Raw genomic sequence first — 25,778 nt, forward strand, 5'->3', positions numbered from 1 at the left:
AACAGATGGATTCATGGGTATCTAGACTAGCATGTGTTATTCTTTCACTTGTATAATGGGTTTACTAGTTTAGTAATATAAAAAGAAATTACCTTATGGCCCTTAAAGGTATCATACAGCTGGATTCATTGCAAACTAGAAAATGAACCTGCATGATTGAGTGGCAGGCTACAAAAAAAAAAAAAGAGAGTTGGGGGCTCACTGCCCCCCTGTTGGTGTTGCATAGCTAAGGGAAAGGCTCCTTCCCCTACCCCATTATACCCTCCAGACCACCATACTTCCAGAACAAGTCTACACTCAGCCCTTCACATTCTTCCTTCCAGGTTTAGATGATCATAGCACACTAGGCATTTTTCTGCACCAGGGGGTAGTTATAATGTCCCATAGGCTATTGGCACTTGTTTCACTTAGCAACATGGCACCCAACTGATTGAAATTACACCACTAACATTAGTGAGTGTAAACACTAATTGAGGCACAATTGACTTGTGTGCCAGTGTAGACACATCCCATTAGCACATTGGTGAGCTGTCAGGTCCCACTGCTGTCAAAGATAAAAACTCTTCAGCAAGGAACCGCCTTAGTTTGCTGGTGGACCATGCACTGTACCCCCATAGACCTGCAGCTAAGACACTACTCTCCCCAGCTCCAGGAGTTTGGGGGTAGAGGGAGTGGAGATAGCAGCTGTGCACCTCCTGCTACAGCCCCAGTGGTGATTTGTGGGTGCATTGTGTGCTGGTATTCGTGCTCTGATGTACCTCTGTGGTTCGTCAGTGCAAAAGTATCCGCTGGCAAATTAGCAGTGGAGTAGCACAGCCGTAGCATGGGCACTGCTGAAGGTGGTGATCAGGGAATGGTTAGTGTGAGAAGAGGACGCTCTGGGGAAGTACAGGGTGGATGCAATTCACAGGCTGAAGACTTACTGGGGGATAGTGGGCATCGGGTTTGTAGTAGATGGTGAGACACAGAAAGAAGGCTTTCAGCTGGCAATTTAAAGAGGTTCACTAGTTAAAGGAGCTTTTGACAGCCAGCTGGTGTAAGGCAGCCTTAGCATGGATGCAAGGACAAATGCCATATAGCTGCACTGAATCAGTGGCGGAACAAAGGGTGTAAAACAACAGATTACTACACTAACACTTGATTTCTCTAGCATAGATAAATGCTAACGATCAATGTTTATATTATAATAATGGGCAGTGAGAGTAATGCTGCACTGATCTCACAGCTGTGTCAGTCAGGTACAATTCCACCGAGTCAGTGGTGTACCCTAGCACAGACCCTAGTCCTAGCACCTTATACTTTAGAACAGCAGCTGTGTGGTTAGTGAAGCTGTCCTACTCTAGTGGTAATGGCAACAGCTCATCTGTTCCAAATCCTGCCTGAGACACTTGATATTAGATCCGTACATTTTCTATTGTAAAAGAAGCTCTAGTTAGATATAGGAAACAGTGTATAAGATTATTTGTTGGGTCACTAGTGTTGACTATTACTAGGGCCCTACCAGATTCCTGGTCCATTCTGGTCAATTTCACAACCTGAGGGTTTTAAAATTGGTCAATTTCACGATTTCAGATGTTTACATCTGAAATTTCAGGATGTTGTAACTGTGAGGGTCCACACCCAAAATGGAATTGGGGGGAGGGAAGAAAGGGTTGCAAAGTTGTTGTAGGGGGTCCCAAGATTAGCACCCTCCCAGCTTCCTGCGGTTACAGGAGGTTCCCAGTGGTGAAGGTGGGTAGGATCCCCCCTCGCCCATGCTGCTGGGAACACCCCAGCTGGAGGTACCTAGCTGCTAGTTCATGCCAGGGACAGATTAAAGCAGAGCCCCCTGGCCAATTTGGGGTCCCCCAGGAAAAATGGGTGCTCAAGCCCCAGGGCAGAAGCCCCTACCGGGTTACCCCGAGCCCCAGAAGAATCCGTGGGGCAAAAAGCACCAAGCCCGCATGTCCTGAGCTGCAGCTGCAGGGCTGGAGTCTGGGCAGCCCCAAGTCTTGACTTCTCTGAGCCCCAGCTGGCGTGGCAGAAGCCCTGAGCCTGGACTGCCCCGATCTCATCTGGAGCTGGTGGGTGGAGCAGAAGCCCTGAGCCCAGGCTGCCCCAGCTGCAGCTGACAGGAGCACAAGCCCCCAGCCCGGGAGGAGCTGGCCGGGGAGGAAACCCCGAGCTCGGGGTCTGGAGTGGTGGTGGAACCCCAGAGCCTGCGCTGCCCTGACTGGAGCAGCAGAGGAAGCCCCTGGCACAGGCTGCCCCGAGTCCTGGCTGCAGCTGTGGAGTGGAAGCCCCCAAGCACCCATAGCCATCTGTCGGGGGGGTAGGGAGGGGCAGAAGCCCAGGCTGCCCCAGCTGCAGCCACCAGGAGCAAAAGCCCCCAGCCCAGCAAGCTCTGCTGTGGGAAGAAGCCCCGAGCTCACTGCCCGGTGCTATTGCAGGAGCCCTGGGAGGAGATGGGACGGAAACCCAGAGCCCAGCTCCTGAGCTGCTGCAGCGCAGAAGTGAGGATGTACCACCCTTATTTCTGCACTGCCTCGGGAGGTGGGTCTGATCTCCTCACCAAGGGTGGCAGTGCAGGGGAAGGACAACTCCTGTCCCTTCCCAGTGTGGGCAGAATAGCAATTAGGAGCCCTGGGTTCCCCGCAGCAGGGGAGAACAGATTTCCCGGGAGAGGGCTGATTTCACAGTCGGTGACATGTTGTTCAAGACGGTGAAATTGGTAGATCCTATATTACATAACAGCAAGCATTGTTGGACATGGAAGAGTACAAAGGTCTGGCTGAGTCTCTTCTTAGTTTCTCATCTACTCTATGCAATCTGTCTTTTTCTCCCCACCACACACACAAGATATTTACAGTGGGCGCTGAGGTTTATTTGTTTCATTTTTACATTTACTTGGAGTAAAATGATAAAAGAGGTGAATAACAACAGCTATGCTATCTCCGCTCTGGAATCAAATGCCATCCTTAACAAACGCTGACTTAAGTAGACAATATCAACTGTAACCATAGCAACACTACTCACATTTAACAGCACTTTGTTAACGCAACCTGTGAGCTAGTTACTTTTGCTCCCTTTCATGTTGCATGAAAAATAACTGCACTGCTTAAAAAACAGATATAGCCCACAGCACACCTCCACTGATCGATCATTTCAAACAAACAATTGAAGCAGTCTTCCCTAGTTTCACCAAAAATGCAACTTTCTCCTGGAGTTTATCATCACTAAAATGTTTAAGTCTGTGTTAATTTGCCATTTAGAATATGTTCTTATTCTAAGGGTTACAAGCAAGCCCATATCCTTAACATTCATGCTTACTTAAAGAAGAGTTATGACTGGATGTTACATTACAATCAGAAGAGAAAGCTGAATAAAGATCTCTTCCAACTAGTTTTATTCCAGTTAAAAAATCTGGATGTACAAAATACCAGTGTTTGGAAAGATTATGTTCTCTCTGCATCCTCCAAGTGATACTGAGAAAATAAAATCAACAATTCCTATTGCTGTGAAATTCTGTTTTTGCAACTGGTGACCCCAGTCTTTACAGAGACTAAAATTATCTTATTTCATATTTCCAGCAAAGAGGCTAGCAGCTCAGTCAAGTTTAATCTCCCTTCCACTGAGAACACTTTTATCGCAAGGCAAAAACTGGAGTTAGACTTTTAGGTTGTGGGCAAGGCACTCGCAAAGTGAGCAAATCTGTTTCTGCTCATGGAACTAATTTAATGTTTAAGTGCGATAAAATCACTAAATTAGCCTTAAAGAATGGGTTCATGCATGCCTAACAGCATTCATCAGACAGGATTATGACCCAGGCCTCTAAGCACATGAATACTGCAGGTCTAAGGAGCAAACTTTACTATTACTGCTTCACCAGACAATGCTTCATTTTTTGACTATTCATAGAAATGTCATATCCCATTTTATTACTTTAATCTTTTATTAAAATACTGTGTAGTTTTATTTAAGAACTGCTAGATGGTTTTCCTTTCAGTAATTAAAAAAAAAGGAGTAATCTGTTTCAATGATATTCAATCCCCAGAATTTAAAGGAAACACATTCGTGCTCATAATAAATGCATCACATACAGCATTAGGTCAGAAATAACATCTCTTGATTAAAACCCCACTGTCTCATTGGGAAACTATACACTGATCCACAACTCACTTCTTCCTTTTATCCATGTGTTTCTTTTTCAACATCTGGCAGTGAGTGCAATTACTGTTGCAAATCTAGGGGGCGCAGCATATTTGTTATAGTCTATCCTTCTGATAGACTCTAGACACTTGTCTTTCAGAAACAGATTGTTGTCTGTCTTAGATCAGCACCATTTCTTAAGCTGCAGGGCACTGTAGAATGTCTCATTGCACTCATGGGTCTTTCATGCCTGTAATTTTCCGCAGTGTCCTCTTTGCAAAGGCTCCATGTCACTCTTAATGAGGCATATGCACGCATTTCCAGATAAATAAGCTGCATTTTCAAAAAGTTAAGAAAGATTAAAAATTATTATATGTTTACTATAAAAGAATCTTCAATAAAAATTATTTTCCATTAAATTAAAAAATATTTCAAACTATATTGGCCATTACAGTCTATTTTTTATTTTAGTGAATCTCTGTACTTCATACCACTCTTAAATAAAAAGAATCGGGTGTTGTAAATATTTGACTGCTTCTTTACAAACAAGAAGGAACAAACACATAACTGGTTAAATGTCTCAAATTCTGAACTTGAAATTATCTCTGCACTATTAAGAATTGTCCACACAGAGTAAACATATTAGATTTCTAATTACTTTTTGGGAAGAATGGAAAGATATACCTACCTGCAGTCATCCCCTCCAGCACTGACAACGTATTTATCCCCACTTGTAAATCGAATATTAGTCAAATGGGCCGAGTGACCTAAAAATCGCTTGTGTTTTGCCTAAAAAATAACAACATGAAAGATCATGAGTCATCCTCATTGGACTGTTTTAGAAAGAAAGAGTAAAAGAGTGTGTGTATAATATTTAGTATTATGTATCTAGAAGGTTCTAAAATGCTCCATAGGTTCCTAGGCTACAGGGGTCATTTCATGAAATGCATCCACCATGGGGTGTAAAGCAGAAGCTATTAAATTGTCTCTAAATTATGGGGTGTGGGGGTGTCTCTAAACTATGGGGTGTGTGTGTACATCGCCCTCCTCCCCATAGTTTAGAGACAATTTAATGCATTTATCCAGTGGGGTATAAAGCAATTTTTAAACACAAACAGGCGTGCCCAGTGGTTAGGGCAGTCACCTGGCAGATGGAAGACCCAGGTTCTAGTTACGTTGCTCCAACAAATACTTATTTATATCACAGTGGATCTGCTTTAACAGGAGGGACTGAGACACAGATCAGCCCCAAAATACCCCGTAGCTCAGTGATTAGAGCATTTTCCTGGGAGGTAGGAGACCTAAGTTCAAGTGCAGCAATGCTAAGCGTTGCAATGCCTAAGTCCTCCTTGGGTAGCCCACCACTACTCTTTTTGAATGTGCCTGCTTTCCACAGATGGGTGTCTTTGAGGTAGGCAGTATTTGTATGTGCAGATACTTGCATGTAAGGGAGACCTTTTTGTGGCAGGAGAGGGAGGAGAGATTGGGAATGGGAGCTGCAATTAAAAACCAAATTTCTTCACTTTCCTTTGGGGAGGGAGGATTTCTCTTTTTTCTTTTGACTCCTCATGCTCTGCTCCCTCCTCTAACTCTCTTCCATGCTGGCCATCACATTCCAGCTTGTGAACAGAATATTTCTGACATCATTCCATGCAGAAATTACAGATTCCTGTCTTAAAGCCTTGTCTTAAAAAAAGGTGTGTAACAAGTTCAAATCCTTGTGTAGACAATGCAATTGTTTTCATGCGAGTTACTCAGTGGCTCAAGTTAAAGTCTAGGCTCCCCATCAGAACACACCTTTTTTTTTTTTTGTAGTGAAGACATGGTTTAAGAGAAACCATGTCCGTTGTTCACAGTTCAGAAAGTTGTCTCCTTGCTACAGGAGCCAGTGATGAACTCTAAATTTCCACTACATTTTCATTATGTTCTTTCTGACTAAAGGGATTTAACAGCCAAACAATAACTTTGTGACCATGAAATCAGCTACAGACAGGGACACGAATGCAACCATTTCGCTATTAATTTACACTGTGCGGTCACAGTTTGTTTCCATAACAAGTCCTTAACCTCGGTGCCCCAGTTTTCTTATCTGTAAAATGGAGATAGTGTTACTTATCCACATTTATAGAGTGCTTTGAGACCTTCATAGTGAAGGCACTTTATTAATGCAAGATGGCAACAAGTACTATTGTTAGTTTTTAGATTATTTGAAATCGTGGATTGTGGCTACAGTTATTGTATAAGGGTTTAGGAAATCCTGGATAGCAAGCAAGCTTATGAGACTATGGAGCTACAACTAAATGCATACATTAAAAAGCTATAAACTTAGGGGGGAAAAGAACTACCACCACCCTCCCTCTGATAGGGTGCCACAAAATCAAAAGCACTTTGTGTTACAATCACACAAACAAAAGGTTCTTACAAATTTTTCAGGACATGGAAAGTCAAACAGCTTGACCATGCCAAAGTCATCGCCTGTTACAAGGCTGATTCCAGAGTGAGAGACACAGGCACAGTTCACATCAGCTTTCTCAGCATGCCTGGACCAGATTCCAACTACTTCATCCCCTAGAATACTGAAATAGAAGGGTGAGAGGGCCCCCTTGGCAACTAATGCATTGTAGGAAAAGCAATAGGTTTAGAAATAATAAACCAATTTTATAGTATTCTGTGATTATGAGAATCTGAAATTAAAGTAAACAATTTACCAAAAAAAAAGATATAACATGGCTAACAAAGCTAAAAAGCATATGATGAAATTGATATGGTTAAAATTGACCAATGAGGCAATTATCAAATATAGAAAAATAAATGATGTGAAGTACAACATACAGAAGTTGAACAGAGATGTTACAATTAGAGCTAGTCAGAACATTTTTTGTGAAATATGTTTTAATGGGAAAATGCTGTTTCACTGAAATCAAAATGTTTTGTTGAGATGTATGAATTTTGATGGCATTTTTGACTGAAAGGTTCCCGAGGTCCAGGGTAGACCCTGGTCCATTCCAGAAAGAAAGAGACCCAAATCAAAAGCTAACCCTTTTGCTCTGAAAACTGACATTTCAATAACTTTCCATTTTTCAAAAACTTTTGAAAGATTTGGTTTTCATCCTACACTGGATCTAAAATACATTTCAAACCTTGAAAATCCTCATGAAATGGAATTGTTGGTCTCTGGCTAGCTTTAATTATAATGTACATGTATACTCCACAACCTGAAGAGAAACCCAGCACTGGATTATATGATGGATTATAATTTATATGCTGAAAATTTGGGATGCTAGAATTTTTCTGGATCAGGCTTGAGTATAATATATATATATATATATTAAAATAAAGTTATAATACAGTTAGGGCTAGGTCAACTGACAGTGTTTCTTTCAAACACAATTAAACAAGGAATATAATAATCAACTCACTATTAAATCATAAAATGGATAGGTGCAAAAATGGCTCGGGACCTGTTGACCTGAAAATTCTCCCCCGTCTGATACTATCCTGATTATGATCAGGAACCTTTTTGTTTTGAAAAGGAATGGGCTGCTGGCAGGACATTCTCTCTCTTTAAAGGCCCAGGGACTTTGGAATTCACTCCCCACAATGGTATGAAGTAGCTCAAGTCTGCCAATTTCAGGGCATGCTACAGATCCCAGCTCTTGTTCAGGGTTTTGAGAAAGTGGGAGATGTATGGGGCTGGTGATTTTTTGTTTTTAAAAAGACTGATTTTTTCAATTAACCTTTAGTGCATGAATGAAGGTATATTGCAGGATTTGTTATTTTGTATTGATTGTGATTTTACAGATTTGTCAAATGAGCCTAGAGCATGACATAAGTGATTTTTATTTCTATAAAAATTAAAATAAAGTAATTAAATATACAATGTAAAATAAAAACAACGTAGTTTTCAAAAAACAAAAAAATGCAAAACTTAATAAAATATCATTTTAAATATAATATCTGTTTATACAATGATTTATTTTGTATATTTTTGAATACACCAATAATAATCATATTTTTCCCATACGTTAAACAGATAGAAGTACTGTGTATAATCTAGCACTGTCTACTACACATGCTCTAATAGGCTCTGTAAAACTTAAATGATCACAGGCTTGTATTATACAGGTTTTTATTTGAAACCAATTTTATATTTTTTCCTGACTTACCCTCAAATTGCTATTTCACAGCTACTGCTGCAACACATTCCATTAACTGGGAGAATGAAATGTATGATCTCTCAGGTTGCCTTAGATTGGGGGAGGGATAGCTCAGTGGTTTGAGCATTGGCCTGCTAAATCCAGGGTTGTGAGTTAAATCCTTGAGGGGGCCATTTAGGGATCTGGGGCAAAAATTGGGGATTGGTCCTGCTTTGAGCAGGGGGTTGGACTAAATGACCTCTTGAGGTCACTTCCAACCCTGATAGTCTATGATTGCACCACAACCCTCTTCTGACAACAAAAATTACTATATTACTTCGGGGACCGAAGTCTGAGCCTGCCATAGCCCTGCTGCCCTGGGTGATGGGGGCCAAAACCAAAGCCCAAGGGCTTTAACACCAGGCAGGGAGCCTGTAACCTGAGTGCCACTGCCCAGGGCTGAAGCCCTCGGGCTTTGGCTTCGACCCCGGACCGCAGCAAGTCTAAGTCAGCCCTGGTGACCCCATTAAAACGGGGTTGTGACCCAGTTTGGGGTCCCAACCCACAATTTGAGAACTGCTGCCTTAGATGCTGGATCAAAAGCTGTAAAGGGTACTTAAAGAGAGTGAAAACTCATAACCTCCAGAGACCATATGCATTTAATACCCTGATGGGCTAATTGCCAGTGGTCTCAAGTGGAGCCTATACATTCTTCTTATGTGACTGTATAATGTACTCCTACTCTGTTGCCAGATCAATCAGGCATGTTTTTAAGAAAAATATAGATCAAATGCTGTAGCGTTGCAGTATCCTTCATGATAATATGGTCATTTCCAGACCTATGGTTTTCTTTCCAGGTGGGAGACATCTGAACTTTTACTCCAGTAGCAAAAGCGAATCTGTGAATTAGTTACCTGGTCCAACTGGCCCATGTTATTCTGTCAATCACTGCCTGGTCCATAAGCTGTTTTCCCGAAGGCACTTCATAGACCTGCCTTTTGTAAGACCCTGTAGAGACCTTTGAGGATGAACATTCAGAAATAAGAGATCATTTGAGTTAAAAATGTTTGAAGATATTTGAAGTGCTAAGGATATAATTATACACTCAATGTTATTATCAATGGCTCTGAAATAGGGTGTTATTGATAGAGCCTTTTACCCTACAGTAGAATCAGAGGAAGTATTCTGTGGAAAGATCTTATGCTTCCCAAAAATGTATACAAGTAGAGAACAATGAGAAATGGTGATCAATTTTCAATTTAAAAAAGTCTTACCAATAAAATGTGAGTGAAATATATGTACATTCCTTACTACACAGCACCCAATTAAAAGAGTAACTGTTGTAAATAATGCAGGTATAAACTGGACTTTTAGAAGTTGCTTAATTGGCCTGGGGAGGCTCACCCCAGTCTGTGTATGATCCTTTGGTGGTGAAGAGGCCACATAAGAGCTCGTATGCTATTCCTTCTCCCTGATGTTGGTGCAGCAGGGAAAATGGAGTGCTGCTAGGACATCCCTACTCCATGATGATCCCAATATTTATTTTTGGCCTGTTGGAGCCATTTAAGGCCAGTGTAAATTACAGCAGCCTGAAGCTTGCGCTTGTGACCTCATAGAAAGGGGTCAAAATGTGTAGATACATTGTGAAAGCCATGGCAACATGGGTAGAGTGCTCATCAGAGGCGGCTTGTACTGATAAGATGTGCACAGGGGCACTTTATTATTATGGTCAGGAATCTGAAGGGTTTGCCATAGTTTCCTGATGATTCCTGGGAAGAAAGATCATTTCCAAAAGGTCACAAACCCAGCTTCAACAAGGTGATGAGGCAGATGAACAGTCAACGTCACTTTTTAGTAACTCAGAAGTACGCCTATCACAAAACAACCTCACCATTTAACACAGCTATCAGTTTCTAACCATGATAGGCCCAGAACTGAAATACTGGGGGAGCTGCTGGTCAGGACTGAGATGTGATTACTGGAGCCTCATAAGGAATCTTGCATGGTGTCTGTCACTAGTATCTTTGGCATGAACAAGTGATAATAGACCTTCATGAGCAATAAATTTACTTACAAACTTAAAAAATATATACAATGATCTCAAATGACTGATACCTGGAGAAAATGACTATCTGCAGAGAAGTCCATCTGGATAACAAAGCTTGGGATATCTTTGCAGTAGCTAACTCGATTTAGCGTTGGACCCAATGTCAAGTCATAAAAATCCACTGCATTCTCACTAGTACCCACTGCTAAGTAACGAGAATCTGGACTGAACCTGAATAGATAAATAGTTTAAGAAGAGAAGTTGAAATTCACAAAAAGAAAAATTGAAGATCTTAGAATTTCTTTTTCTATTTTCTTTTCAACCCTCTGATATCAAGTATCATGGGGTTTGTTTTTTTTTGCAACGTAGTGTTACAAAATGGATCCAGCTCTTATTCTAAGGGATGAAAGACAAGAGAAAACATACAATTTGTCTGGTCCTACTTTCTCTTTCAGCATGATTGATTATTAGTAATATATTGACGAAAACACACTGTTTACATCTTCTATCTCCCCTCCTTGTGACTCTCCTCAATCAGGAGTCACTCTTTCTCTTGTGCTACCCTATCTCTGCTGAAATTTTCTCTCCCTCTAAGAGGCTGAGTTGATTTCTTCTCTTTTGAATCTAGAGTTCTGAACTGGGCTCACCTATGACAGAACCCTTCCATTTCCCCTTCATTGTAAGTAATGTCTGACAATACTTACTGACATCTCTACTGCTTAGGTTCCAGCTTTCTGTTCTACTCCATCTTCATATGTCTTTTTTCTCTTTATGCCTTGTATTGAAGTCATTATACTCAGCTCTGTAAAGCATTCACTCTATTCTATGTCTCTGCAAAGCATTTTGTAATACTCTGTACAATGGATACTATACAAAAGTAAATTATATTGTTATATAAAACTATTCTCAAAGCACACACTTTGAAAATTACACTGGATTGGGAGGGGATTAATATGGTGTTTTAGGTATACGAACTCCAGGTAAATAGCAACTTTTGCATATGGGACTTCCTTATAAAATAAATCACCTTATGTGGGCAGAGTTTTTGTTTTTAAATTATTGCTTGCTTACTTTATCAGCTCATTATTATCACATTTCAAGGGTAGATAAATGCCATGACTTTTCTGACCTTATGTCTTGGATAGCAGATCTTCTGTCCCTTTTTTTCCCCCATATTTTTAGAGAGGTCACCAGCAAGATAATAAATTCTCCATTTTTCATGCCAATAGCCACCATGTCCCCCTCGGGGCTGTAAGAAACAGTACGAGCTGCATGTCCCAAACTGACTTTGTTCAGCATCTTCTGTGAGAAAATAAAAACCAGGAAAAGAGGAGTAAATGTTTCTATTTATGCATGTTCCAAAATAATCCATAACCAACAGTTTCTCATAGTATCCACTGAATGTTATTTTTATTATGCAAAAGGTAGTGTCACAATCACTATACTAGCTTAGTTTCTCAGACTATGGTATTTTAAATCCTCACTATTGAATAAATCTCTGATTCTTTTTTGCTAAAATTATAGCTGCTTAGTACTATTAACTTTACATCTACCTTTTCAGCAATGTCCCAGAGTCTCACTGTCCCATCTTCTGCAGCAGAAAGGAAAAAATCTCTTGAAGGATGTGTAGCCAGTCCCCAGATAGGTCCATCCATATGACCATTAATTAGAATGTTACATGCTGCATTTTTCTCTCCAACTTCAATTATTTCAGCATTCCTTGTCCCAACAAGAATTTTTCCCTGGGACAATGGTGAAAGAATTATTACTGTAATAATATATTAGCTAATACTTATAAATAGTAACAAATGAGCCATGGTTATAATTCCATCAAGAAGGGCTGCTGAAATCAAATAAGGATTAAATTTTGTTAATGAAGAGATCGGCATGTGAATCTTCTGATTGTCTGAATTTCTGTTCACAAATCGGACAGAAGATATAAAACGGAATCATTCTCTGCCTCCAAATTTAACAGAATGTATTCAATTCAAGAGTTGTTATAATGGTCTGGGTGCTAAACACAGAAAGCGATCTTTTGTCATTTTTTAATCAAGTTGTATACACAATGTCATCCTAACTGGCACTAGTATTTCCTTAAGTGTATTTATGTGTGGACTGGAAAGTATGCTTTATGACAGATAATCTACAGCCATGGAAAGCCTTTAATTTAAGAACATTTAAAATTATAAATTAAAGTTAGATTCTTCAGTAACTCTTTAAATTGACATCAACTTGTATTAATTATTCAAACTAATAACCATGAGAAAAAGGTTCTGCAATAACCCAAGGATTGACAGCAATATATTAAAAAGAACATGCCTTACTTTGCCTCTACACACAGAACGAACACAGTCAGTCATCTGTCCTGTTTCCAATCTGAAGGCACGACATCGCTTCAGCTCCTGATCCCATAGTTTAACAGCCCCTCCTTCCTTTGATCTAAAAAGATAGTAGCCAAAGACACTAAGTATGAAAGCTAGCTCGTATTTTAGTCAATTAAAATATTTTATTACTTAATGTAGTTTAACCTCCCCATTTTTTCCATTTAGCTTATTCCCTCCTAAGAAAACCCACCCCGAAAAAGCATGGAACTAAAATGACATTGTCTGCCATCACACTCTTCACTGTTTGTGTGTTATATCCATTTCCCCCACCCTGTCTCTGTCTTGTCTATTTGAATTGTGAGCTCTTCAGGGCAGGGACCCTCTACAACTCTTATAGTGCCAAGCACAATGGGGCACCATTCTTCATTGGCCCTTAGGCACTAATGTAATAAACAGGGTAAAGGCATTATAAGTTTATTCCTTAAAGATTCCATTAACATTTGTATAGGAAAAATATTAATATGCAATATATACCAGTCTAAAAAAATAAAATTCAGGTTATATATCAATAAAGTTTATTTATTAAAACTTAACAGTTTTTAAACCAAGGTAGATTTGCTTTTCGACTGTTTTAATCTCATCTTTCAAAAACACATACATTCTTTGATTTGAATTAATTATGTGTATTAATCTATAAAGATGATCAATTTTGCTGAAATCTCTAAATTACTGTCCAGAGGAAAAATAAATCAAAGGCATAGTTAGATTACAGATTCTGTAATTCATATGGTGCTCCTCAATTTCCTTCACTGTAATGCTTCTTCCCTGCTGTAGTGAAATGGCATTTAGAAAACTCTTCTGTCTAGCGACTAAAGTCATATGATGTGAAGAAAGGAGTGGATTTCCCAAACCACTGGTTTAGTACTATATGTTAAACGCTATCTGTGAGCCATAACAGTATAATTCTAGAACAAGGAGAAAGTGAAGGAAGAGAAGAAAATACAAGAAAAGAAACTGAAAAGGAAAACTGAAAGAGAAGCAATGGGGAAGGTATTGATGGGGAAATAGAAAACAGAATAAGATTTGTAGCATGTATTTTTAATTATTATTATTGTTTATTTTTTATTCAGTGCCTTTAATGTTCTAGATGCTTCACAGAACAAGTAAAAGACATGGTCCCTGTTCTGTAGAGTTCATAATCCACAAATGGAAAAGGCATGAGATGACAGATAATGGGGATGAGGAGACAGCAGCAAAAAGGCCAGATTCTCCATTACTCCCTTCTTGTACTGGTTACAGAAAACAAGGTCAGTGGGGACTTTAAATTATTTTTGTGTCTCCCTAATTTTGGTCCAGAATAGGGGCCTTCCAAGTTCTAAACACAACTCTGAGCAGCCCAATACAGCCTCATAGAGCAGAACTGAGACACAAGGGTAGAGCAATAACACTGTGTGGTTATTTTGATAGGCTGTGCACGCTCCGTGGCGGTTAATTTTAATGATGTATTTTAGCTATAAGTGTTACTAGACCAAAGCATTGCATTACATTTCTGCTAAATGATTCAACTACTTATCATGAGCAACTGCTGTTTTTCAATAGATAGTTATAAATATTGATGTGTAAGTACGCAGGCTTCCATTGCTCTTAAAAGTGGTCTCATAGCATATCTTCAGAAATCTGTGTGGTCAAAGCATCAGCCAAGTATGCAAATATGTTGCATACATCAAGTTCCCAGAGGCGGTCATCCATACATATTTGATTAGTAAGACAGGTGGAGAGTTTGAGAATGCAATTCAGGGAACAGAGGGAACAGAGGAGGATATCTGGCTTTTAGTACTTTTGATCTACATTAAATGCCAAAACATACACACACAATTACAAAATACTTTTGTCACCATTTTTTCAGGAAAACTGATATTTCCTAGTGATTTCCATGAACAAACATACTACAAAATTATATGTCTCTGTGTTTTTAGATAGTCTGTATAGTTTACATTAAAAAGTGTGCAGTGTGTTTTGAGATTATTCAGAATAGAAGACAATATACAGCAGTTATGAGTTGATTTTATTCTTACCTTTTTCAATATATTCATTAATTCTTTTGAACCTATGTGATAAGAATACCCTTTTGGCTTTGAGACACTCAATATTACATTAGAATGTGGAGAAATAAGTAGCAAATAAAAAGAACATATTAAAAGCAAAACATCTTTAAAAATGCAAGACTATTATTTTAGGGAAATAATCATTAATTTGATGGAGTTTTGTATTTGGATGGGGTGTACGTTAACAGCTATCTCCAAGGGAAAGGAAAAGGATCTCACCAAAATGGAAGGAAATATGTAGTGTTCTGCAATACTGAATCTTGCTGAGCTTTCAGTCTCATTAAATCTGCTGTGTGCCATTGGCATCTGCAAATGAGGCTAGAGGAGCAGAAGACAGCTCCCTCTCATGATGCTGCTTTCCTCTCTACTGCATCCCTTCTAATGCCAGGTCTGAAAGTGTAAAAAGGGACTGGAAGAAAACTGGCACTGGTAATGAAAATAAAGGATCTTCTTTTTGAAATCTGATTAAGAGAGACCCAAGGGCCATTCTATTGAATAGGTGCCCTTTAACCTCTCAAGCGTCTCATGAGTTTTCCTGACAAAGATATCTGTGTAAGAAAGGGGTGGTCAATTTATATTTCATGGCAAGGGAAAATTGATAAATTCATTGTTGCAGTTCAGGGCAACACCACCTGTATTTCCCCTCAGTGGTCCAGCAAGGGCCCTGTTCTCAGGCTTCCACTGTATGTAATGCTCCCATTGTAAAACTGTTTATTTCTGTACTGTTTAAAATTATTTTTTTCCTAGTCAGTCTTAATCTTAATAATGAAAAATCATCACAAAATGTTTGAAATAGCTTGCATAGGTGCTTAAATAAAGTGACTGATGGTAACTACTGGAATTTCATGTTCTGAAGCACATTTGTACAGCACATAATATCTTAGTAAAACATATTTGAATGATAAAAAAAAAAAGACTCACGGTCTTTCTTTGCCTCCTGTTACGATTAGACCATCTCTTAGTGTAGTGTACATTGTGAACACAGGCCCATTGTGAGCTTTGGCCACAATGCGTACCAACACATGATCTTTCCAAACACAAACATCTCCACTGATGGTACCTGTAAATGTCAAGTTATTCTGAAAAGGGGGGAAAATATACTTATCATTTGATTCTGAATAAGTCAAGAAGAAATACATTTAACTTTTGAAATAAATAAATAATAAACAAATTCTACATTTTGGGCTAGATTGTGGCTTTATTAGTCATTGCTGTAAAAGTGGTGTTTGTAGAGGGATACAGACCAATGGCAGATCCCTGAGGCACTCTGTCTGCAGAGGAAAAAGGCAGGCAGATAGCCTCCAAGTTAGAGGGTGAGCACACAAAAGAGAATCAGTTGTTATTCACTTTTAAAGGCACATGGTCTTCTCCGGTCAATGTGGAAGAAGGACAGAGCAAAGGTCATGCCTAGGCTGACATGTCCAGCACCACAGGGAGCATGAACACTCCCTTCCTGCACTGAGAAAGTGCAAGGTATGGGATTTAGGGACAGGGCTCTCGGAGTCCGTTCCGCATCATCCCTTTGCACAACCATGGAACAGCAGACAGGAAATCAGGAGCAGCTAAGATACTAGTTAGTATCATATTTCACACAAAAACAGTAAAAACTATTACTAGTTAGTATCATGTTTCATACAAAAACTATTACTACTATTCTTCAAGCACAATGTTTGATGGAAATCATCTTGTGTCCAGCTATTAGGTACAGCACTTCCCTCAATGGAGTACAGAGATGGTCAATTTAAAAAAGGAAAGTAGTAAGAATCTAACTCATTGAAACATAACTTGGTTTTCTTTAACTGTGCCTCCTATTTTTGAGGGGTAGTAAAGTTAAGCTTAACTACTTTAGGTATTCAAAAGCAATGATATTGAAAAATATTTAAAACCAGTAACAACTAAATGCTTATTGTTGGGAAGTTCAAATTGTTTTTGTTAAGTGCAGAATTCTTTATGTTTCAAATTATTGGTGATATGTAACACGTAAGATAATATATCAATGTGAAGAAAATACATTCCCTTGATTGACTCTGCTGATTTTATCTGGCACTGGTTTCCCTTGAAGTCACATCTCTATCTAAGGCACTAATATAGCCTCCATTATCATAGTATCTGAGCTCCTCACAATCTTTATGATGATGATGATGATGATGTTATATGCACTGAAAACATTTAATTTCCAGGGATCCCAATTCACTTTCCAAGCTATTTACCGTATTTACATGACTCATTGCCACCCAACACTGAAATGCAGCTGATTCTGTGCAGGGAATGACACAGCTGTTTATCTGTGTACAGCAATATCACATAACATTAAATGACTAGAAGTGAAGAAAAATATATCCCATCAGGCAGGAAGTATACATGGGAATGTGGCCAGGAAACTGCCACTAAACACCATCCCCATGCTTGTGAAAAGCTGCCCATACTTTAAAAAAAAAATTACTTATTTATCTAGATTTGTATGCAAAAGTAAAGAAAGGCACTTATCCACCCTCCCTAAGCACCCTTGCAATAAATTACTAAAACAGAAATAAAACTGAAGTGCCAGCAAAAGACAACACTCCCCAATAGTTTCACCCCTCTCAAACTTCACCCTTAGATGCAGCTTGGACCAACAACTATCTCTTGCACTGTGATACAAAGGTCAACTGACTCAGATTATACCAGACCAGAAGAGGGAAGCCTGTTCCAGAGCTAAGGGCACCTCAAGGAGAACGCTCTACACCCAGCCCCCTCTTTTAAATCAAGGGGAATCCAGCTCAAACACATCTGCCAATTGCAACTGTGATAGAGAGGCAGTCTGTCGAGTAGGGAAGTCCCAAGCCATTTAGGGCTTTAGAGGTCACAAACAACAATTTAAAGTCAGTCTGGAAACCAATAGGCAGCCAGTGTAGATCATACAGCACAAGTGTCATGTTCTGCCATTCAGAAGCACCAGTTAATAAGCAGGTTGCCACGTTGTGCACCAGCTGAGTTTTTTAAATTTATTTAAGATATAGCACCATGTACAGCACATTGCAGTAATCCAGTCTTCAAGTGACAAAGGTGTGGGTCCTGGTTTAGAATCTCAAAGAAATGGTCACAATCTCTTAGCATGGTGCAGATCATTTTAATAGATTCCAAGGGCAGAAGAAACAATGTGATCATCTAGTCTGAATTCCTATATACCAAAGGCCATAGGACTCCTCCAAACTAATTCCTTTTGAATTAGAGCATATCTTTTAAAAGAATCCACCATATTTCTTGGTACATTGTTACCATGGATAATTATCCTCAAAAAGCATTTCTGGACACTTTTGCTGTATGATCATCCCACAGCAGCTGGGGATGCAACAATACACCCAGTCTGTGAACAAGAACCACCCCATGGTGGGCCCAAAACCTTAAGTGGAAAAGTTATTCTCTTAATTTCTTCTGGTTGCCTTTCCCAATTTAACATCACCACCTCAGTCTTATCTGGAATGAACTTCAGCCAGCAAGTTCCCTGCAGAATTCCACATAAAAGTGCCTTAAGGGAAGAGGTACTACCTCCCTGTACCACCTTCTGGGAATCTTTAGGCAGGAGAGAACAAAGCCATTCTAGAGCATCTCTGCAGTCCACAGACAAGTCTTCATGTTTAATGAACACAAGAGATGAGAATCTCAGGTTTTAGGACTCAGCTGAAAGAGGGCATATTACAATGACCTAATTATGATGGTGCTACTGAATATTGACTTGAAGGGAAAAGTGGTACCTACCGAAACACCAAACAACTTCCCACAGATGCTAGATTTCTCTTGGGGATCTCCCATCCAAGTATAGATCAGCCCTGATCCTAGTAAGATATAATGACCTCACCACCTGGGGTGGTATAGCTGGTTTTTTATACCTTTTTATAAACTTTCTACATTAAATGCATACCACATATTGTGACTTAATCCCCCCAAATTTGGATCTTGCTTAGTTAAATTTTGTCTTGGAATAAGCATGGCTGGAAGATGGACATTTGTTACCCATAGGTCAAATTTGTTACCCATAGGTCAAATCTTCCTATCATTTTTTGTAAAGTAATAAAACAGAATGGGACTAGACAGGAATATTTTTAGTGATCAAATATCAATACATATGAAGTTTATACAACACTGGGAGTATCTGAATTCATAACCTTTTTCTAAACAGAATTGATTTCATTTTAATTAAGAATAAGCTCTAGAAATAATAAGTTTTTGTAAACTATACAGTTTATATACTAATCAGCAGGTTATAGCAGTCTATTATGCAAATAGGCATTTATGGCAGAAAAGTTCAGGATAACTCATTTTACTACATATACAGACATGGAAGAATAAGATGTAAAAATAATGTTTTGTATCTATGCATTTTAAAAGAATTTGTTAAGGTACATACAGCTCCAAAAGCTACAGATAGCATGGTCTGCATCCGGGCATCTTCTATTAAACTCAGTAGCCCTTTTTTACTGAGAAGAGCTCTTCCAGCAAGGGTCCAAAACCTCACATGTTTTACTCCCACTGAAACAAACTGGGTATCTGAATCCGGTCTGAATTCTGCTACAAATATACGTTGGTTATGACCAGCTCTGCTGGCAATTTTGGCACCTGGCAAAAAGAAAATGGAGAATTTGAATTTACCACAAAAATATGTCTTCTCCCAACAGAAGAATCCTTTACTCTGGAGCCTGATGAGTTATTCATCCCCACAATAGTAAAAAAAGTAGCTGAAACCCCAAACTGTTCCTCCTATATAAATCCTCGAATGGATTATCTCCAATGCTTTAAACGCTAGAAAACTATACACATATACAAACTACGTACCCAGCGTAGGTAAAATTCCAGAATAGAGAAAGGTGGTGTGGGGGAGAAGAATGAAATGAGGAGACAGATCAAGAAGAATGTAAGACTGAAAGACCTGATGTCCAAGACAGCATCTGGTGAAGATGCTGTGTCTACTTATAGGCTGTAATTTTCAAAGGGGCCTAATGATCAGGGCCCTACTCCTATTGTATTTCAATGGGAATTGGGAGTCTAACTACCTTAGGTCCTCTGAAAATCACAGGTCTAGCATCCGGTCAAAATATGCAGAGATTGCCAGGGGGCTGCTTGGCAGATTTTCTCCAAAGCTGCTCTATTTCTCTCTGTCCAAGATCAGTAGAGTACATTCAACAAAATCAGTCTAAGACTCAAAGATGGTGCCTTTCCAGCCTATACATAGTTTTCAAAATTAGATGTTCTGACCCGTTTGAAGATAGTCTTCTTAGATGCTTTGTTCTTCCCTGCAGAGCAGATGAACAAAGTATCTGACTACCTAAAGTACTTTGTCCTATCCAGGAAGCATTTGATGGCTCTGTAGCTATCCAGATGGAGCCATATGAACTTTTGAGGATGAGCAAGTTTAGGACAGTGGCATCTTGACTGAAATGGTAAGGAGAAACTTACTAGACAGGCCCTTACTAAATATACTACACAGGCTCTATCTTTGCCCATGTCCATGCTCAACACTGCACAGTTTCTGTAGGGACCTGACTGGACACTAACCACATATGATGACAGACACATATAGTGGGGGGTCATTTTCATTACATGCACTCATCACTCCTGATGGATTTCTCCTTGGTCAGCAGAGACCACCAGACGGGAAGGTGGCCAGTCAGTGCGTAATGTATCATGTCGGCACCCAGGGTTCAGGGCTCTGGTAGGGTTGCCAGATGTCCGGTTTTAGACCGGAACGCCCAGTCAAAAAGGAACCCTGGCAGCTCCAGTCAGCACTGCTGAACGGGCCACTAAAAGTCTGGTTGGCAGTGCAGTGAGTCTAAGGCAGGCTCCCCACCCTGGTTCCGAGCAGCTCCCAGAAGCAGCGGCATGTTTGTCTCTAAGGCACATGTCTGTCTCCTGCCCCCGCCCCAAGTGCTGGCTCCGCTGCTTCCATTGACTGGGAACCGTGGCCAATGGGAGCTGCAGGGGTGGGCACCTGCGGGCATTGGCAGCACACAGAACCCCCTGGCCCCTCCACCGAGGAGCCAGACATGCCGCCTGCTTCCTGGGAGGCACATGGAAGCCTGCCTTAGCCCTGTTGTGCCATGGACTGGGAGCCACCTGAGGTAAGCACTGCCAGGCTGGAGCCTGCACCCCAATCCATTGCCCCAGCTCAGAACCCCCTCTTGCACCCTAACTCTCTCCCAGAGCCCACACCCTGCACACACTCCCACACCTCAACCCCTGCCCCAGCCCTTAGTCCCCTTCTGTACCCCAAATCCCCCATCCCTGACCCCAACTCAGAGCCCACAGCCCCAGACGGAGCCTGCACACCCTCCTGCACCCCAACCCCCTGCCCCAGCCCTGAGCCCCCTCCTGCATCCTGAACCTATCATTTCTGGCCCCACCCCAGAGCCCATACCCCCAGCTGGAGCCCTCACCCACTCCGGCACTCCAACCCCCGGCCCCAGCCCGGTGAAAGTGAGTGAGGGTGGGGGAGAGTGAGTGACAGAGGGAAAGGGGATGGAGTGAGCAGGAGGTGGGCCCTCAGAGAAGGGTTGGGGGTCTCAGGAAGTGGCATGGCAGGGGTGGGGCAAGGGTGTTCGGTTTTGTGCGATTAGAAATTTGGCAACCCTAGGCTCTGGGTGCACCAGAAACTTTGTAGTCATGATCTGGGTAAGGACTTGCCAGTTGGGAAGGGGAGAGAGAGAAGGAGCATGACAGTGCAGAAGAGAGGAGGGGCAACAAAACCCAAGGTCATGTGGCCTAAAACCTTGAACTCAGAGCAGAGATGCTATGAATGACTGTTTAGTTGGGCATGTGATGTAATTCCAGAGATTATACAGAGGGAGCAGTTTAGGCATCACTTTTCTGAGAGTTTCAGCTTCTTCTGTGGTCTTTGTGAGTGAGTCAGTCAAATCTCTAGAGGACTCCTTCTGGGTGTGAAAAGATTTATATTTACCAGAAAGGAATAGATTCAATACAAAGCTGAATGAAACGTAAGATTTACTTTTATTATTATAAATGGAGGTCAAAGGATTTTCTTATCCAGTGTTTACAAGGATGATGCACTGGAAATACATTTGGCAATTATCACAATAGTTAAGCACATTTATCTTATTTTTAACTTGTATAGTATATGCTATGAAACATTTATTACAATCATTTTTATCAGTTGATAACAAAAAATTTTATGTTGCAATTTTGGTGTGTGCTCTTGATTGACTTAGGGGAAATATAAATGTATTGTACAAACACAAATGCTTTCCTACCTTCCTGCCACTTCCAAATGGTAATGGTGTGTTCAGGATCCAGCCCTACAGAGAGGAGAAGTTTGCCAGTGGCACTGAAACTGACTGAACAAACTCCCTTTGAATGGTAGCAACGCAGTACAGATAGTGTCTGTTTGTTCATTGCATCCCACACGTGGATAGAAGGAGCTGTAGCTAAATGAATATAAAATCATCGATGATTTGTTATATGCTTACAAACAAAGGCAACATTTTTGCTACTGAAAGCAAATGAGGTTTTTAACACTAGAAAAATAAAATTGTTTCAGTTAAAAAAAAAAGGGAGATTTTGGTCTCACCTTATAAACTAACTTTTTGAAACAAGACTACCAGTCTGGACTCTGGGCTTGTTGTTCCAAATTATATTGGTGCAAGTAGCTTCACCCTCTAGTTGGTTGCTGAGCTTCTGAAACCCAACAGAGACCCTCATACCAGCAGTCCTCTCTTGTTTTCAACCCGAGTTAAATTGTCCTTAGCTTGAAACATTAACTCAAAATCTGAGAACTTTGAAACATACCTTATCTAGTAGTATGTAACTTGTTACAGGTTTAATACTTGGGTGAGGCTTTCAGACTGGTGGTTTCTGCAGAAAGTCAGTTTACAAGAAAAGAACAAAATTTCCTTTTCTACAAGGTGCCCACCAGATTGGAATGCGGGCTATACCTAGCAGTATGCCAGCTGAACCACTGGTAAGCTTACTGAGGTAGAAGAACTAGAGGTGTTTATCTTGGTATGAGTTACTTAGATTGTAAACTCTCTGGGGTAGGGATTGTCTTTCTACAATATGCATGTACATTATTAATTATGGTGATGATGATTATTGTAGCGCCTAGAAGTCTCATTGTGCTAGGCATCACAGAGACAGTCCCTTCCAAAAGGGCACACAGTCTAACCATGGCTTGCAATCTGTGTATAGAGCCTGGTACAATGAGGCCCCAATCCTGAGTAGGGGTTGGACTTTCAGAGGTGTGTAAGTGACTCAGCAGCACAAACCTACTTGAAAAATCAGTAACAACCTTCGCAGAAGGAAGACAGAAGGACTCTCCTTCAACTCATGAAGAGGCCTGAAAGAGTGGGTCCAGAAGGCTCTTTTCTGCTATGAAGATTTCCTTCATGCTGTTACATAGCCACTTTGGTTTAACCAAATAGAAACCCTCCCTCTGCTCCTTTTTTTAAACTTTACATAGCACAAAACAGGGAATCAAATTTGTGAAAATCCTGGGAAGATTCATTTGGTGTATAGGCATCCAACTTCCTGAGCTAAGAAAATTACCTTGTCAAACCTCTCCTAGAACAGGTAGACAAGACCTTGGAACATGTTGAAGACTGTTTTCAAGTGGACCAATTTCTGAGAGCACACTAATTCACTCTTCTTAAGGCTAATAATAAACCCCATATGAGTAAGCAGCTGTACTGACTCACAAACTACTTTTGGAGCCTCTAGAGCTGACTGAGCTTTCAGAAGCCTGTTGTTGAGATACAGCAGAACGTGCTGGTGGGGGTGGGAGCAATGCAAGGATAAAGTGTCAATTAAAAGTGCTCTTGACCCAGAGCAAAGCAAATATTTTTGATGTGATGGTGTGATGTATATGCAGGTGTGTTTTTTTGAAAGTGAGGATGCCTGCAGGTTCAACCCCTGCTATAACTATCTGGGTTGTCTCTATTTTGAATTTCCTGTGTGGCACAAGGGGTTTGGACCCCATTGGGAGTTGGGCATCTGAGTGTTAAAGACAACTTCTGTAAGTTGCTTTCAGTTAAGTCTACAGCTGATAGGGGATGTGGTTCAGACCTGGGTCTGGGTTTGCAGCAGGCTAGCGGGTCTGGCTCAAACCAGACAGAGCACTGAAGTCCTAAGCTTCCAGGGCAGGAAAGCAGGGGCAGAAGTAGTCTTGGCACATCAGTTGGCAGTTCCCAAGGGGGTTTCTGTGAACCAACCCATCACCCCCTGAACTGCAACCCTCTGCCCCTGCCCTCAGCCCCCCCAAACCTGGAGCACCCTCATCCCTGGCCCCACCCCAGAGCCCTCACCCCCTCCCATACCCCAACCCCCTGCCTCAACCTGCAGCCCTCTCCTGCATTCCAAATTCCTCGGCCCCACCCCCCAGACTGGAGTCCCCTCTGAGCACCAAAGCCCTCATCCCTGGCCCCACCCCAGAGCTTGCCCCACAGCCCAGAGCTCTCACACCCCCACACCCCAACCCCTTCCCCAGCCCTGAGCCCCCCCAAACCCAGAGCCCCCTCCTTCACCCCAAACCCCTCATCCCTGGTTCCACCCCAGAGCCTGCACCCCCAGCCCAGAGTCCTCACCCCCCCGTACCGCAATCCTCTACTGCAGCCCAGAGCCCCCTCCCACAGTCTGAATCCCTCGGCCCCACCCCCCAGCCTGGAGCCCCCTCCTGCACCCCAAACCCCTTATCCTCGGCCCCATCCCAGAGCCAGCACCCCCAGCCCAGAACCCTCACCCCCTCCCACACCCCAACTCCCTGCCTCAACCTGAAGCCCCCTCCCCATCCCCCAGTCTGGAGCCCCCTCCTGCACCCCAATCCCCTCATTCCCAGCCCCCCCAAGCCTGCACCCCCAGCCAGAGCCCTCACCCCCTCCTTCACCACAAGCCTCTACCCCAGCCTAGTGAAAGTGAGTGACTGTGGGGGAGAGCGAGCCACTGAGGCACGGGGAATGTAGTGAGTGGGGGGTGGGGCCTCAGGGAAGGTGCAGGGAAGGGGGCGGGGCCTCAGGAAGTGGAGGGGTTAGGGTGTTCAGTTTTGTGCAATTAGAAAGTTGGCAACCCTATCTTCATCTAGACTCCACAAATGTGAATTTGAGTAAGTCTACAATAGGGTTAGCTGGAAGAAAAATGTGGTTCCCTCTGTTTGCGCTCTTCTCAAAATCTCTGCCTTGATCTTGCTCCTCCCTCATGAAGGTCATGGTCTGCCTGCTGAGTATCTGTCCTAGCATTTTGTGGGGTCTCCTCTCTCTCTTTAGTCAGGGTAAAGGTTCCATGGGCAAGCAGGGCAGAAGAGATCTGCATTAGAATGAACTAGACCTGTTCTGCAGTCAATACAGCATTTCAAGTGCCATTCTGATCCTGATGCCAGCAAACAATTTGGCATGGAGATACTTAAAACATCATAATGAAGAGCAGCAGCAGCTCAGATTCTAGTCTAGTAGCTCCACAAAGGAGAGAGAATATAGTGCAGGACCCAGGCAATGCCATCAGGAATTATATAGGTTTATTAAGACATAGAAGGTCAAACTAAAGCTGTGCTAGGAGGGTGAATGAGGCAGCAGAAGTGCCTAAGTGGGAGTTAGTGGAGACATTATGCAGTACTAGAGGGGTTCCTCCTGAACTCATGGAAACAGCCATATTATGGTTACCTCTTACATAGGAGTATTGGTTGGAAAAAGGCTCCCTTGTATGATCTCTCCCATCCTTAATGTAACCTTCATTTGGCATATTCAAAAAAAATCAACACACTTCAAAATTTCACTGACCATGTGCTCATCACATGCATAATTTTTATCATATTCTCTATATACACACAAACCCACTTTTATGCATCTCTGTGTCTGATGTGTGACGAACAACTACAATGATTGCTCAACAATGAACTCACTCACACATGATGGTGATGGATCCTTAAGATTACAGTTAAGATACAATTTATTACTAAAGACAGCTCAATTGCAATTGTCAAAAGACCCAAAATGATTCATCACAAAATTAAACTGACATAACAACAATCATTTTGGATCACTGGTAGTAATTGCACGACAATCAT

The 25,778-nt window shown here is 41.4% G+C and overlaps 1 protein-coding gene and 1 long non-coding RNA gene across 2 annotated transcripts in view; one reads left to right on the forward strand and one right to left on the reverse strand.

Annotated features, from left to right (window-relative positions):
* Nucleotides 1-200: 200 nt before the first annotated feature.
* Nucleotides 201-25,778, reverse strand: part of EML5 (EMAP like 5) — a 288,831-nt gene continuing 263,253 nt past the window's right edge. The window contains exons 33-43 of the mRNA XM_084632418.1: nucleotides 21,982-22,155; nucleotides 19,128-19,336; nucleotides 15,662-15,819; nucleotides 12,636-12,750; nucleotides 11,865-12,053; nucleotides 11,441-11,613; nucleotides 10,380-10,542; nucleotides 9,179-9,282; nucleotides 6,551-6,704; nucleotides 4,817-4,917; nucleotides 201-4,461 (exon numbers count right to left, since the gene is read on the reverse strand). Coding sequence (XP_084488544.1) covers nucleotides 4,425-4,461; nucleotides 4,817-4,917; nucleotides 6,551-6,704; nucleotides 9,179-9,282; nucleotides 10,380-10,542; nucleotides 11,441-11,613; nucleotides 11,865-12,053; nucleotides 12,636-12,750; nucleotides 15,662-15,819; nucleotides 19,128-19,336; nucleotides 21,982-22,155 — 1,577 coding nt within the window. The 3' untranslated portion in view covers nucleotides 201-4,424. The remainder of the gene's footprint in view (nucleotides 4,462-4,816; nucleotides 4,918-6,550; nucleotides 6,705-9,178; nucleotides 9,283-10,379; nucleotides 10,543-11,440; nucleotides 11,614-11,864; nucleotides 12,054-12,635; nucleotides 12,751-15,661; nucleotides 15,820-19,127; nucleotides 19,337-21,981; nucleotides 22,156-25,778) is intronic.
* LOC311522872 overlaps nucleotides 22,569-25,778 on the forward strand; it is a 33,669-nt gene continuing 30,459 nt past the window's right edge. Inside the window, exon 1 of the long non-coding RNA XR_014712199.1 lies at nucleotides 22,569-22,688. This is a non-coding gene — a long non-coding RNA (uncharacterized lncRNA). The remainder of the gene's footprint in view (nucleotides 22,689-25,778) is intronic.

This window comes from Lepidochelys olivacea (genome assembly GCF_965140295.1).
Source record: "Lepidochelys olivacea isolate rLepOli2 genome assembly, chromosome: 6".
In the NCBI taxonomy this organism is placed as follows: Eukaryota; Metazoa; Chordata; order Testudines; family Cheloniidae; genus Lepidochelys; species Lepidochelys olivacea.